Genomic DNA, 14,685 nt, shown 5'->3' with positions numbered 1-14,685 from the left:
TTTCTTTTTTCATTTGACCTCTTCAAGGTTTAATGCCTAAAAGTGAGTACTCTGGGTTAAAGGATATGGACATTTTAGTCACTTCATTCTTACATAACTAAATTACTTTCCAGAATAATTGGACCTATTCCTTGTCCTACCGAAAATGCATCAGCATGCCAATGGCCCCCTCCAACGTTGACTTCTTCCCATCTGTTTTCATATTTGCCAATTTGTTGGGTGTATGGCAAAACTACAGCTGTTCTGTGCATTTCTCTCATTATTAATGATTTGGAGCACTCTTTCATATGGTTGTTTATATTTTGCAATTTTTCTGAGAACTCATCATTTATATCCTTTGATCTCTTCCTTGTTGGAGGGGTTAAGTGTTTTTAAAATAACTTGGGTATGGAATTTTGTGATTGGCTTTCCGAAAGACTTGAGAAATTAAATTAAATCCATTGCTTCTTGCTTCTACAGTTTTATTTAGTACCTGAATGAATTCTGAAGTTTTTTCTGTTTCTTAGCAAGTATGTTTTTGTATATGTATACTATTCACATATGATTACACTAGACATTCAGTCAAAGGAGAACCCTATGTTTTAGTGGGTGAAGTATCCCTAAAGGAATATACCTCTTTTCAATGGATACAATGGGTATTTGTTTAGTTTGTAGCTAAAAAAAGTAAGAGAGTGCCTCACTAGAATGTTTTATTGTTTTATTATTTTTTTGTTTTTATATCGCCATAGTTTCTAAAATGTAGCCCTGCCTTCCCGAAAGAGTTATCCTTTGTAAAAGAAAGAACCAAAAAAAGAGAGAGAAAAACCAACAATAAACCAGTTCCACAGCATAACAAGAATGGAAATAATAGGCAGGAATTATCTAGAGAACAAGAATTGGCCCAATATTAATAAGAAAGAGGATGACCTGGATTTTTTAAATTTAAAAATGCAGCAGAAGTGTTAACATTGCCTTCATTGTAAAAAAAAAAACTTAAAAGACAAACTAACATTTAATATGTCATTCTTCTCAATAGATACTTTATTCTCCCCTGTGGATTTGAGCTAGATGCCCTAACTGACAGTTACAATCAGTTGAAAGGAGCAAATGTAGATACCCTTTATCTCCCAAGCTGTGGCTTTCTTCATGTACCCTTGATGGGCTGCATGAACTGCAGGTGATACAGTTTTCATTCAGTCTAGATCCCTGGGGGAAGCAGGGTGGCTCAGTGAATTGAGACCCAGGCCCAGAGATGGAAGGTCCTGGGTTCAAATTTGGCCTGAGACAGTTTCCAGCTGTGTCAACCTCAGCAAGTCACTTAACCTCCATTGCCTAGCCCTTACAACTCTTCTGCCTTAGAACAGTATTGACTCTAAGACAGAAGGTAAGGGTTAAAAAAATTAAAAAACAAAAAGAGCCTAACTAGATTGGGAGATCCCTTGGGGCTAGAGGGAGCCCAGCAACTTTGAATAACTAGGCAAAGAAGAAGGGGAGGCCAATAGAAGGGGAAGAAAGAGACCTAAGCAGATGCAGTCCAATCCCAGTTACATGTCCAAGACAACTGCTGCTTTTTGCACTGATTTTTTTAATATTATATATCACCCTTTGTAGACATTAGCTGGGATTAACAATATCTGAGTAAATCGCTTGGGTTTCCTTGAATGAAGTTGGCCCTGTCCAGAGAGGAACAGAAAACTAGGCTCTTCCATAACACTGTAGGGAGCCACAACTTTTATTTTGATCTATGGCTAGCACACATATAGTCCAGAGCAGAGGTGTCAGACATGTGTCCTGCAATACTGCCCAGTGCAGCCCAAACAAGATTAAAATGTAATTGGAAAATATTTAATCAAATAAAAATACAATAAAACATAGATGATGTTAATGTGTGGTTTTCTAAATCAAATCAATATGTGTCTGGAGGGATTCTTACCTATGGTTTATGGAAGAGTTTGACACCATCGATCCAGGGCGCTTTCTTTGGCAAGGTGAGGAATCACATCTTCGATGTTCACTGGACAGTTCTTTTGATGAACTAGAGAAGTAAACAACATGACATATGATGAATTTCTGTCAAATTGAATCAATAAATCTAATCTAATGATATTGATTTGAATTGATGGAGAATATTTACAGTGTAATTTCAGAGAAAAGAGAAAGTATTAAATATTCATCTATGTGTTGGATTTGCACTCAGGAAAACCTGAGTTCTAGTCCTGCCTTAGACAACTAGTAAATTGTATGACAGCCGAAATCACTTAACTTCCTTTAGTCTCAGTTTCCTCATCTGTATGATACAGGGGTTTGAAAATCTTGTGATTTTTAAATTGCTTTCCACCTTCAAATCTATATCCTATATGTAATGAACTCCAGGTTAGTTTTGAATTCAACAGGGGGGTTCAAGTTTTGCCCTTCACTTTCAAGCTATGTGTCCCTAGACAAATCACTGAGCCCCTCAACCTTCCCACAAAACTGTAAAATTAGACATTAGTTGCCTCTCTGTATCAATGGAAGGCATTTCCACACCATGATTTCTTGATACTGATGGAATCACAAGCCCTGATCTACTCCCATGTCAAAAAAAAAATAGGTATAGAAGAAAGAATTTTACTTCCCAACGGTTATTTTATTTCTCCAGAAACTTGGTACTCGATCACCAAAGGAGTGGATAAAGCCCTCGGATTATTATTAATAATAATAGACAGCAGAATACATCAGAGTTCTGCCAGGTTCTCCTCCCCTCCTATATCCTTTTTCCATCAAAACACATCCCAAATAAGTCACTATTGTAATAAGATCACCAGCCCACTTAATCCAGGGTGTAATGTCCGGGATCAGTCACAGCTCTTGACTCAGACACAGACCATGTATCTTGTTCAAGCTTTACATACCAGCAAGTAGTAACTATCATATGTGTCCCCTGCCCCTATTGAGATTTTTTTCCTGGCTTTTTAAAAGTGTGTGATCCAGCTGCACCTAAATTGACAGCATTCTTCTTTAAGGTGTTGAAATGACCTACCAAAATAACCACATATGTGGCACAGAATTGAAACACATGTTCATTCTGCAATTTTTATCTCTGGCATAGGAACTGGACCACCGTGACCCACCAGCACATCAGTAAGAAGGCTGTGAATTTGGACTGGAACCAATTCTAAAATAAGGTTCTTACTGGTTGATGATTAGAGCTGGCCAGCTGACCTCACCTATCTAGCGTGCTTATTTAATGAACATGAGGAAGAACAGTTAAAATAGTTTCTTGGTCTCCTGGGCTGAAATTGTTTTGGCCCAGGGTTCCTGATCATTGAGACATAGCTATATCTATATCTCTGCATATCTATACATATACTCAAGTAGATATAGATATAGATATATCAAATTTCCATTGGTCTTACTCTGTGCAAAACAAAGCACAAACTCTCCAATTCCAAAAACATGATTTATTAAAAAAAAAACATTTAAATGCAGAAAGGCCACACAAAAGCCATCTATATTTTTTAGTTTTTATATATCTTTAATCCTTACCTTCTGTTTTAGAATCAAACTATGTATTGATTTCAATGTAGAAGACTGGGAAGGAGCTGGGAAGTGGGGGTTAAATGGCTTACCCAGGGTTTTCCAGGGTTAGAGGAAGTGCCTGAGGCTAACTAAATTCGAACCCAGGACCTCCTGTCTACAGGCCTGGCTCTCTATCCACTGAACCACCTAGCTGCCCTGTACCCCCATGATTTTTAAATCAGAGCTGTGATTTCATTGGATTAGAGGAAACTTTTACCTTTGCAGTTCTCTTACTCTTCTGAAAGTTGCTCCTAGATGGTACTGAGAAGGTATGACTTGCTCTTGGGGTCATATACACTTCGATGATCAGAGGGTATGTAACTTTTATAGGGTCTCACAGCACCTGGGACAGTGAGAAGGGTGAGTGACTTTTCCCTTGGGTCACTGTGAGTAAAATGATTGGCCCAGTGTCACATAGCACCTGGATGAGTGGTTTGCCCAGATCACATGACCTGAGAAGTGTATGTGACTTGAAAGGGTCGCACAGGACATTGGAAACTGAGAAGGGTGAGTGGCTTGTCCACAGTTGTCCTTGGCTAATGCACATAAGAGTCAGGACTTGACCCCCATCCTTCCTGCCTTGGAGGCCGGTTCTCTCTCCTCAGACGTTCCTCTTCTGTCCCTTCCTCCCTCCTTCCACCCTCCCCGCAAGAAAATACATCTCATGTCAGTGGTTCAGCCCTTCTCCCGCCGAGCCTCAGCTGAGTCCCTGCTTTTAAAAATAGCCGATGCTGGTGCAATGCTTGCCGCCCATCCCCCGTCCCGCACCCACTAGCCCGGCCTCAAGTGGTCGCGGCCCGCATTCTGTGCTACTAGTAGCTTTGTGTGCGTGGTGTAAGCACACAGCTCTTTTTTATAACCTACATACCAGGAGGTAGGGCAGGGACAGGAAAAGGGGATCACTGGGCTCCTTGCGCCCAGTCGCGCGTCGCACTTGCCCCCCCAATGCGCCCAGAACGCAGCTGGGAGGACCGCGAGTCCCGGCATGTCCGCAGACATCCAGCCCCTGGAGCGCAGGAGCGACGCTCAGCAGATGCTCCCCAAGAGAAGGCTAGAGAGCGGGGAGCCGTGCCCTTCCAAACGAAAGGCTAGCTGGGGTCTTCTGACCAGTCAAGGTTAGTAGAGCAGCACTTTCGTCACGTCTTGGGGGCCCCGACCTTGTCCCCTCGATTTTGCAGAAATGCCCATAGGCTGGGGATGCTTTCCGGAATGCAGGCGCAGAACCGTAAATGGAGACTGGGCAGGGAGGCAAGGATGGTTTTGTTTGTTTTGTTTGTAACTGCTAATCCCGGACACATATCAGCTGACTGACCCTCCTCTTGGTGGGGATGCATACGATGGAGAATTGTGGAAAACTATGCATTCAGGCTGTTCCCCTCTCTGTTTCTGTGTGAGCCTGAACCGGGGCTAGGAGAGCAAAGAATTCCTTCCTCCTTCAGCAGGGCCCGGTAGGTTGGCAAGCAAAGCAATGTGGACCTCCCCAAGGGGGTCGAGGTCATTTGGATCCAGGGAGGAGGAGAATAAACTACAAACAATTCTGCATTTGCTTTCCCACACTGTACAGATGGGAAGCTCAAAACAGAAAAAAAAAATTATAAGAGATGAATAAAGAATGTTGAACAAATTAGAGAAATCAGATTTCAGTGAAATTGCTGTTTTCAAAAAAACAAAGACCAGTGTGAATTGTTATCTGTTTTAGGAGAAAACAGAGAAATGCTTGATAAAAAACAAAACAAAATGGGAAATAGCAAACTATTCAGACAAATTCAACAATAGTTACCCAAAAGATTGAAATGAAATGCCATATAATAGTTTTATATTTAAGATTATTTGTTATAAGGGACTTTTTTGTTAGAAGTGTTATTTACCTTTTGGGGTCTGGACACATGATTTGTGAGGGAATTAAGGGTATATAAACTCCCTGCACTCATACAAATCTTTAATTTCTCTCATATTCCAGTCTTAGAATATGTGCTTATGACTAAAATGAAAGGTTAAGTGACTTGCCTAGGATCATACTACTAGGATATATGAAAGGCAGCACTTGAACCTAGATCCTCCTCTCTGGCTAATGTCATGTTTCATCTGGACCTAAAATGTTTTTTTTTTTTTAATATTGGTTGGGAAGAACTAGCTTATTTCATTTGGGAACTAAAAGATGCCCTGATTTCATTGATGCATGTCCCCCTATTTAAATATGGAATATGATGGTCAATCATGAATGACTTTGAAAAAATACCATCACCCAACAGGAAGCCTTCTGGTACAGAGTACTGGTTTGTTTTTGTTTTTGTTTTTGTTTTCCATTTTCTTTCCTCCTAACAATTTCAGAAGAAAGAATCAAATAAATGAGCATACGGGAAGCCATTTATAGTGCAAAGAAAGAGAGAGGGAAAAATACAAGCATTCAAGTTCAATAATTGGTAGGCACAAGCAAATCACAGGAATAGCTTATGTAATTTTCCATGAGGGAAAAATAAAAGAGATGAGTCAGTTTCGGCCTGTTAGGTTACAAGTAGGGGTGTAGAGGAAAGAAATTTGTTGTTGCTCAGTCTTTCTTCCAGACGAGTGAACAAGAGACATACTGCAAATCACTGCTCCAAATATTTGGGGAAACTAATATATTGTGTATTTAGAAAGCGGTTTTCATTATTGTTGATAATCAAATAGCTAAGCTCTTTCTAAATACAAATTTTATATGTGCTATTCCCCACTTTACAGCTGGGGAAACTGAGGAAAATAAAGGTTAAGGGATTTGCCTAGTATCATATAACTAGGAAGTGTCTGAAGTTGGGTTTGAACTCAGGTCTCTGATACTGTGCCATGTAGCTGCTTTATGAAGGTTCAGAGCAATTCAGGAAAAGGTCATTTAAGCAAGTTCTTAAAGAACTTTTGGATTTTAACAAGTAAAGGTAAAATATTCCAGGGAAAGGACCCAGCATTAACAAAGGTGTGGTTAGCACAAACAATAATAAAAAAAAACCTCTTGCTTAATTTTGCAATAGGCTACATACACATAGGGAATAAATGGGACCCAGATTGTAGCACATCTTGTATTTTAGGGCAAGGGGAACTTGGATTTTATATTTTTTGCCCATGGGAAACCATGAGAACATTGACCAGAGAAGTAAAACTATCAGAAGAAGGCTGCCTGCATCAGCCATTATGGTAGCATGGAATGCAAGAGAACCCAGAGGAGGCTGGAAGCAGGGAGATCAGAAAGCAATGACATGGAATAATGAGGGTCCAGAATTAGATGGTGACAATTGCAATAGAAGAGAATAACAATGAAAGTCATGGCCCAAGGGATGAGAAGACTTGCACTCTAGTCCTATTTCTGCTACTCACTAGCTATGTGAGCTTGAGAAAATTGCCAAACTTTTCTGAAACTACTTTTTCTCATGTGTAAAATGGGGATAAGAAAAAAAATAACAGGATTTCCTCTGTCCTTCTAAAGCAAGGGTTCTCACTTGACCTAGAGTGCATAGCTTACAGGGATAGATCCCAGGGAGGTTGATGAACTTGAGTGGGGAGGGAAAATAGGACTTTATTTTCATTAATCTCTAATGGAAACTTGAGCATTTCCTTCAATTATTTAAAAACATTATTTGGAGGAGGGCCTATACATTTCACCAGGATAACAAAGTGTTCACAAAAATGGGTAAAAAATCCCCATCCTAGAGCTTTTCTTGAGAATAATGCCAGTAAATGTGTAACATAGTAGGTAATTTAATCAACGGTGAATTGACAACACCTTGAAATTTATAATTTGCCGTGTATAGGTAACACTTTACTCTTTATGATTCCTCATTTTTGACTGTGGGTAGTGTCTAAGGTAATGAATGGTAATGCCATTGTCAGTACAAGGGAAGTGAGGAGGAAGAGTAGATTTGAAGAGAAAGTTAACAATAAGCAGATTTGGAGATTTTGTATTTGGGGGAGCAGCTGAACACTCCTGAAGATGTTTACCTGGCACCCTAGACATAACTTCTAAATTAGAAGAGAGATCAGGGCTGAGGATAAAGATTTGAGCATTAAAATTCCAAACTTTTTAGTCTAAGGACCCCTTTGCACCCTTAAAAATTATTGAGGATCCCAAAGAGCTTTTTTAAATGTAAGTTATATCAGTTTAGCTTATGAGAAATTAAAACTGATATTTAAAAAGTTACTTCTTTTAAAAACAATAATGAACCCTTTTCATATAACTTTTTTAAAACTGAAAAGTAGTTGTGTTTTCCAAAATGAAAAATCTTTAGTGAGAAGAGTGGCATTTTAAAATATCTTTCTGTGAATCTTTTTAAAGTTCTGGCTTAATAGAATGTAGCTGGATTCTCATATCTGCTTCTATGTTCAATCTGTTGTGATTTTTTGGGGGGGTTGAAGATTATGAAGAAAATTTGGTCTCAGAGATATGTGGTTGGAAAAAAGGAGTACTTTAATAGTCATAATGTCTTAGTATTATTTGGAAAAATAGTTTTGACTTTGCAGACCCTCCAAAAAGACATTGGAAAACACTAGGGAGCCCAGGGATCATACCCTGAAAATGACTAATCAGTAGAAATGACTTTTTTTTTCTTGCCTAAATTAATCTCTTCTAAAGATTAGGTAAACCAAAAGCAAGAGGAAATGAGTCTCTGTAAGCAAATAGAAGCCATTTTCCCTTATATAATCAAAGGTATGTGGGAGGATAAATCTGATATTTTGGTTAAAATGGACTTAGCTGTGTATTTCAGCTCTCTGTAACAGATGACTTAGGATTTCTCCCAAATGGACTGTTTTCTAGTGAAAGGCTTTATAGATATTGCTGCTTTATTTGATTTTCTTCCTTTGGATAAAAGAACAAATTATTATTATTATTTGCCATTTGTTCTCTTCAAGGGCAATCCTTTAACTAGTTAGATGCATAGGGTTTACAGTGGTAGAACAAGGGTCAGAGAAATAAGTCATTGATTATATAATAAGCTGAATTTCCTTTCAAATCTTTAGAAATCTCATTGGCATTGCCAAGTCCCCGTAAAATCCACGGATTCACATTTGAACCAATATCTCTCTGAAAATAGCATTTTTTTACCAGCCACAGAGGTGGAGAAAGGCCCAATCACCCCAGTTCCTAAAGGACACTGGCTCAGTTCTCACAGCTCTTTTCCTTTCCAAGGCAGATCTAGGTTGAACACATGAAGCAAACAGGATTTGGTGAGAGAGAACAGATCTTAAATAGGATTTTTTCATAAGATTTTTGGGGTTTGGGGACAGTCTGAAATCTGGAACTTCAGGGACAGTTTGCCAACATAATTAAAACTCCTAGATCTGTCTCAGGTAAAAATGGAAGCTAGTCATAGGTTTTGACCTGGGTAGGTTTGAGGTTTTCTGGTAAATTGAAAGAATAGCTAACTAGAATGGTTCTGTGATCCTGCCATCTATATAATAAGCATGCATGCCTAATCCTCTTTTGGTAAAGGGCTGGTTAAAGTACCACAGGTCTTTATTCCCAATGAAGGTGGCTGATATGTCCCGGATTTTATGATCTTTTTAGCAATAGTATAGTCTGGTGGAAAGAGTTTTCAGTTTGGATTCCTTAAGACTTGGGTTCAAATCATGCGTCGGAAGTTTTCCAGTTGTGTGACCTTGAATAAAGTATTTAACCAGTATATGACTCAGGCAATTCCTGGAAGAGTGGCAGTTCCACAAACTGACATTCTGCCTATTTTAAAAAATAACAGCATGCACAAAACTTTCTAATGGCAGAGTAGCAATAGCATCTTTGTATACAAATGGCAGCACAAATAGTAGTTGATTAATTAATTGATGGATTAGGGTGCAGTAGCAAAGCAAAGGTTTGACACCTCTTCATCAATGTCATCTCCACTACTAACATGATCTGTTTCTGATGTGGAACTCTTTGCCAGTGTTAAGGTCTCTAGTGTTAAATGCTTTCTTTACTGGGTCTTCGGCGTTTGTGGCTGTGACCCTAACGGGAACACTTGCCAGGATTTAGCTCTACAGGGATTACTTCTCAGGATAATGGTTGAGGACACCGAGTTGTGGAAGCATTCATATCAGAAGGCTTCTTGGGCTCAGGGTCTGAGGAGGAATGGCTGTCAGGGCGATAAATGTGGTTTGATTTGCCTGACACTCACTTTCTCCTTTTTCTCCCAGCTGGGTTGGCTTGTCTGTCCTAAGCATGATGGCAGCTGCTGGAAGTGGCACCCCCCCTTGCACATCTGCTCCCCCAGATGATGATTATAATGGCCAAGCAGGAAGCAAAACCAGAGATCTGGAGGGCACTGCCATTCCCAGGGCTCTACAGCCTGTTTATTGGCAATTAGCCAGGATAATGAGTTTTGGTAGCCAAAAAAAAAAATCATAACTCAGTAATCAACTTTATAGAGTAAGATTTAAATTAATAAATAACTTCAAGTATTAATTTAATAAAGTTTTTTAGTAATTTCTTGAGGTAGAAGAAATAAAAAAGGAAATAGAGGTTCAAAACCTAATTTTCTAAACTAAAGTAAGACCATGTGTATAAATGTGTAAATTCTCCTGCCTTGCTGAAAGCCAGCTTCAGTGACTGCTCAGGGATAGAGCAAGAGAGGCAGGGTCAAACCAAAACTTTATCCTACCTATGCATGCAATGTTTGCACTTTGTGTGAGCACTCAAATGGGATGCTGGATAAGAGAGTCCTGGGGAACAAATTCTATCTACAAATAGCGATGAGCATCTGAGAAACTACTGAGGCAGGCCCTTGGTCGCCATGTTGCCCCTTCTTGGGACCATCATCAAAGTCTGTCCAAAGTATTTGTCAGTTATCTGCTGTTATGGGTCTTGAGTTCCCCAATCACCTGCAGGCTAGAATCAACCTCTGAAATTGGACTCTGGTGAAAGATCATAGTATGATAGCTTTGAAGCTGGCTGGGACTTTGGAGGCTTTCCAGTCCCACCCCATCTTTTCAGATGAGGTAACAGAGTCTCAGAGAGCAGTTAAGTGATTTCCCTTAAGGCATCAGAAGCAGGATTTGACCCCAGACCCTCTGAGCTAGTGTTTTTTTCCAGTAGGCATTTGATATAAGGTAGAGAATGCTGTATTATGTGTATATATGTATACACACAAAAATACTGCTGTTTTATAGGGTGTATTCTGGAATCTGTAAAATGTTGGCTTTGAGAATTGCTTTTCTGGATGGATCCATGGTGAATCCCCCATTTCTTCCCCTGACCTGCATTTACAAGATGGTCTCAGTGGTAAGGGCACAGTAAATCCTTGGAAAGAAGCCAGTCATCTGGACCAAGTAGGGACCAGCCTGTCACCCAAGGGCATGCTCATTAGTACCATGTCCAACCCAATTAGGCCAACTAATCCAGTCTGAGAAATATCACAGCTCTGTGGGGATGCGATGATGATTGAAATCTTGGTTTTGAGAGTCATTCTTTCACATCTATCTCAGAAGCATAAAATTCTAGAGGGGGGAAGGACCTGGGTGGCCAGCAAGTCCATCTCCTATTCAGGAAGGAATCTTTACCACAACGTAAGAGCAACTCTTATATGGCACTTTTAAATATTTAGAGTATTTTATATATTCACGTGTATGTATGTATAAATATAGATATATCTTATTTGATCTTCATAGCTATTATTTCCATTTTTACAAGCGAAAAATTGGAGACTGTGAAAGGTTAATTGATTTGCCTAATTTGGTCTGTGAGAGGATCTGAACTTCTGGTCTTCCTGACTCCAATCTCAATATATCTACTCCCCACCTAGCTGCCATATACATACCTGATAAATGGCGTTCTACCCTTGAGCTAGATTCACAAATCCCTCTAAAGCCCTCGGTGAGCCTTTTTCTTGTGGGAAAAGTGAAGCCAAGTGGTTGTGACAGAGATTGCCTTCTCTGGGTGAACCCCCAGATTTTTCTTTATCCTATTTCTGTGAGAGAAACTTAAGTTGTGAGTGACATCTAACAGTTTATAAAAAGAGTCTAGTTTTCAGAGGGGCTGTGGACGTAGAGCTACTCTGCAAAACTAATAATCAGTAAGAATAATTTATAAATAAGAAAAGATGATCAGTATTTTTTAACGTAATATATTCATTCAGAGGGTTGTTTTTTCCTTTCCAACCAATAGTTTAGGAAGTGGAAGGTCATATGAAATTGAGCTCCTGTCTCCTTAACAGGATGACGGAACCAGCCAAGTAAACGACAAGATTTTTTATTTTCATAGAGAGATATGAGTCGGCTTTACCTAAATAGTGGCTGGCTTGAAGTGCCGTGGGGAGATGGAGATTTAGGTATGACCTGTACCCCGGTAAAAATGATTTCAATTCATGTGGATGTTTTTATTCTCGAAAGGTAATGTTTACAGAATGGTACCGAGTGCTGTTCCCCGTAAATTATATACCAGATGGCCTGGAACCAGTGTTGTTTCTAAATATAGTCAGAATTACCTCCTATGTAGTTTTCAAGAGAGACCAGAACAGTAGGGGCTCGATTAGCATTTTGAAAACGGCCGTTATTTGTTAAAATTACTCAATTTTGAGTCATTTATCCTAAATGGATAAAATTTAAAGTTTCCTGTTACCAAGTTAAGTTGGGGATTGGGTGCAAGGGGGGATTGTTCCTTTGGAATCCTTGATATTATGTTTGGGGAGCAGGATCTGGTATTCCTTCCCTGACTTAAGGGATAATGGAATTTTGAAACCGTTCAATTATTTTACAAGTTGACAAGTGCATCTGATGTGTGGTCCTGGAAAAACTGGCACATGGTCATAGCTCAAAACCTATTACAATTGAAAGTAATTACAGATTTGTTGCTGTACAAGACTGAACTGAACCCACCCAGTAGCTGCTATGTTTGGGTATTCTTGGAGGGGAGAAGAGAGGGCCAAGGTACAAAATAGAACTTGGAATGGGATGGTGCATCATTTGATTTTCACATGTTACCAAAATAATGACAGGCATTTTTTCCCCTGTTGGATGTCAGGGAAGTACTTATGAGGGAAGGGATATTTAGAGTGCAGCAGGCAGAACTGAAAACAAATAGAAGAAAAATGGTCAGTTTTCCCCCTACTGATTTAGAATGTGTGTGTATATGTGTACAAATACATATAATGTATACACTGTAATTTATTAATCTATTAGATTTATTTAACTTTGTCCTCTGTGGTACACTATAATAACATTGTGATTAACAGCTGCCAGTCATTAGCTTAAATAGATTCAAAAATCACTTAACGACTTTATAGAATTAATTTAATGAGTGCTGAAAATACGTTGGGTGGTCAGTAAATACTGTTTTGTTATTCGTGTCTTACAAGATCCCTCTCCTCCATACTTGCATGGACCTAGTGGTGTTCTTAGGAATGTACCATCTATCTCTGAGAATATAAGGAAGTAGCAGGGAAGAGGAAAACAAGGATATTATCTCATCTGATCCCCACAACAACCCTGCTATTATTATCATCCCTATTTTAGGTTAAGTGATTTACCCAGACTAGTAACTGTCTGGGGACAGATTTGAACCCAGATCTTCCTGACTCGTGGTCCATCTCCTTATCCATCCATTGCCCTGTCTAGCCACCTCTAGAGTGCCTGGAGAGCACCCATATGATGTTGTTATCTTTGTTATTATTACTACATTCAGTTCTCTCTCCATCCCAGGCAATATAAAGCAGTGTTCACAGATGGAATCCCAGCCATCATCTCATGGACCCATAGGGCAGTGCTACCCGGAGTTTTGGAGAGAAAGAATTCAAAGGAAGTTGTGAGGCAGGCAACAAGCAAAACATTTGGGGCGGGGTGGTTTAAAGAGTGAATTCAAACACTTTCTTGTGTCCCTTTTAATAATTGCTCTCTATGTCTCCCACTTCCCACTTTCCATTTCTTATCTTGTGCCTGCAGACATCACTGATAAAGTGAAGTCAAACCCAATCTTTTTGACTGACAACAGAAACGAGAGATGAGGGCTGGCTGAGATGAATGTCAGGAATATCTTCTCTACAAATACCATGGCTAGACCTCCTGTCTTTCAGATCTTCAGAATAGTCCCTGAAGGAATATTTGGGGAATGGCCATTTCTCCCACTACTTCTCCCTTTTCATTATTGTTTCCAGGGCTGTGGCTGGCTAGCTGCCACACTGGGGAGGGACAATGGAAGAGCAAATGCTATGAGTGGTATAGAATGATACTGAAGATTATTTATTCTTTAGCTCTAGTTTAGAGATAATTAAATTTATTCGGTCTTGACAATGGAAGAAACCCTCACTCTAACAAATGCCATGATTAAAATATGAGTTTTTCATAGATAGGAATTATCTATTACTTATTAGTCTTTTACATAGCAAGTACTTAATGAATATTGGATAAATCAGATTTAGTGATTTTGCAGTGATTCAACAGAGATAAGATGGAATAATGATGGCCATTCATTGGCCATTCATTGGCTGGCAAGCTCTGCCTTCAAGGCCCACCTCAGACACATGTAGTCAGGTGGCCCTGGGAAAATTAACTTTTTTTCAGTGCTCAAATGTCATGTCAAACAAATTTCTGGAGATTTAGCATCATGTTGCTCTTTTTTTTATCACTCTTTGATCAAGATAAATGGAGCATGCTACCTAAGAACAAAGGGTCAATGTCTTATTTACATTTTGCCAAAGATTCAGAATTTAAGATTCAACTTATTTTTATAGTATGTTGTCCTATAATTTAATTTTTTAAACCCTTACCTTCTATCTTACAATCAATACTGTATCAATATACAATATACAATATCAAGTATCCCGCCACAAATATAAGAAATATGTCTGACAAAAGAATTATCTTGATAGGATAAATAATAGGGGTTCAAACCCCCTTATTTCTAGAACAGTAGGAGTTGAACCTACATTCAAGAACTCAAAATTCTACGTGTTTCCTTTACTGAATGAATAATATTGGTTCAAAGGCAGAAGAACACTAAGAGCTAGGCAAGAGGGGTTAAGTGACTTGCCCAGGGTCACAGAACTGGGAAGTGTCTGATGCTGTAATTTAATTTTTAACAGGCTTTTTTAAAAATGAAAACTGGTGTGATAGATTCTGTGCTTTAATTTTTTTTAATGAAAGAAACATTCTAAAAAAGATAAGGGATAAGGTAAATTTTGAAATTTTCTCATTGCA

General features: G+C 39.0%; 1 protein-coding gene across 5 annotated transcripts in view; it reads left to right on the top strand.

The window, feature by feature from the left end:
• The window catches only part of ASB5 (ankyrin repeat and SOCS box containing 5), a 90,380-nt gene that overhangs the window by 50,782 nt on the left and 24,913 nt on the right, over positions 1 to 14,685 (top strand). Inside the window, exon 1 of one of the 5 annotated variants that reach the window (XM_007496090.3) lies at positions 4,227 to 4,652. The exons of the other annotated variants lie outside the window; for them this stretch is intronic. Coding sequence (XP_007496152.1) covers positions 4,523 to 4,652 — 130 coding nt within the window. The 5' untranslated portion in view covers positions 4,227 to 4,522. Of the gene's footprint in view, positions 1 to 4,226; positions 4,653 to 14,685 lie in introns of those variants that run through there. 5 annotated transcript variants of the gene reach the window in all.

The sequence above is a fragment of the Monodelphis domestica genome, chromosome 6, assembly GCF_027887165.1.
Source record: "Monodelphis domestica isolate mMonDom1 chromosome 6, mMonDom1.pri, whole genome shotgun sequence".
Taxonomy (NCBI): Eukaryota; Metazoa; Chordata; class Mammalia; order Didelphimorphia; family Didelphidae; genus Monodelphis; species Monodelphis domestica.
This window is presented reverse-complemented; position numbering and strand designations above follow the sequence as displayed.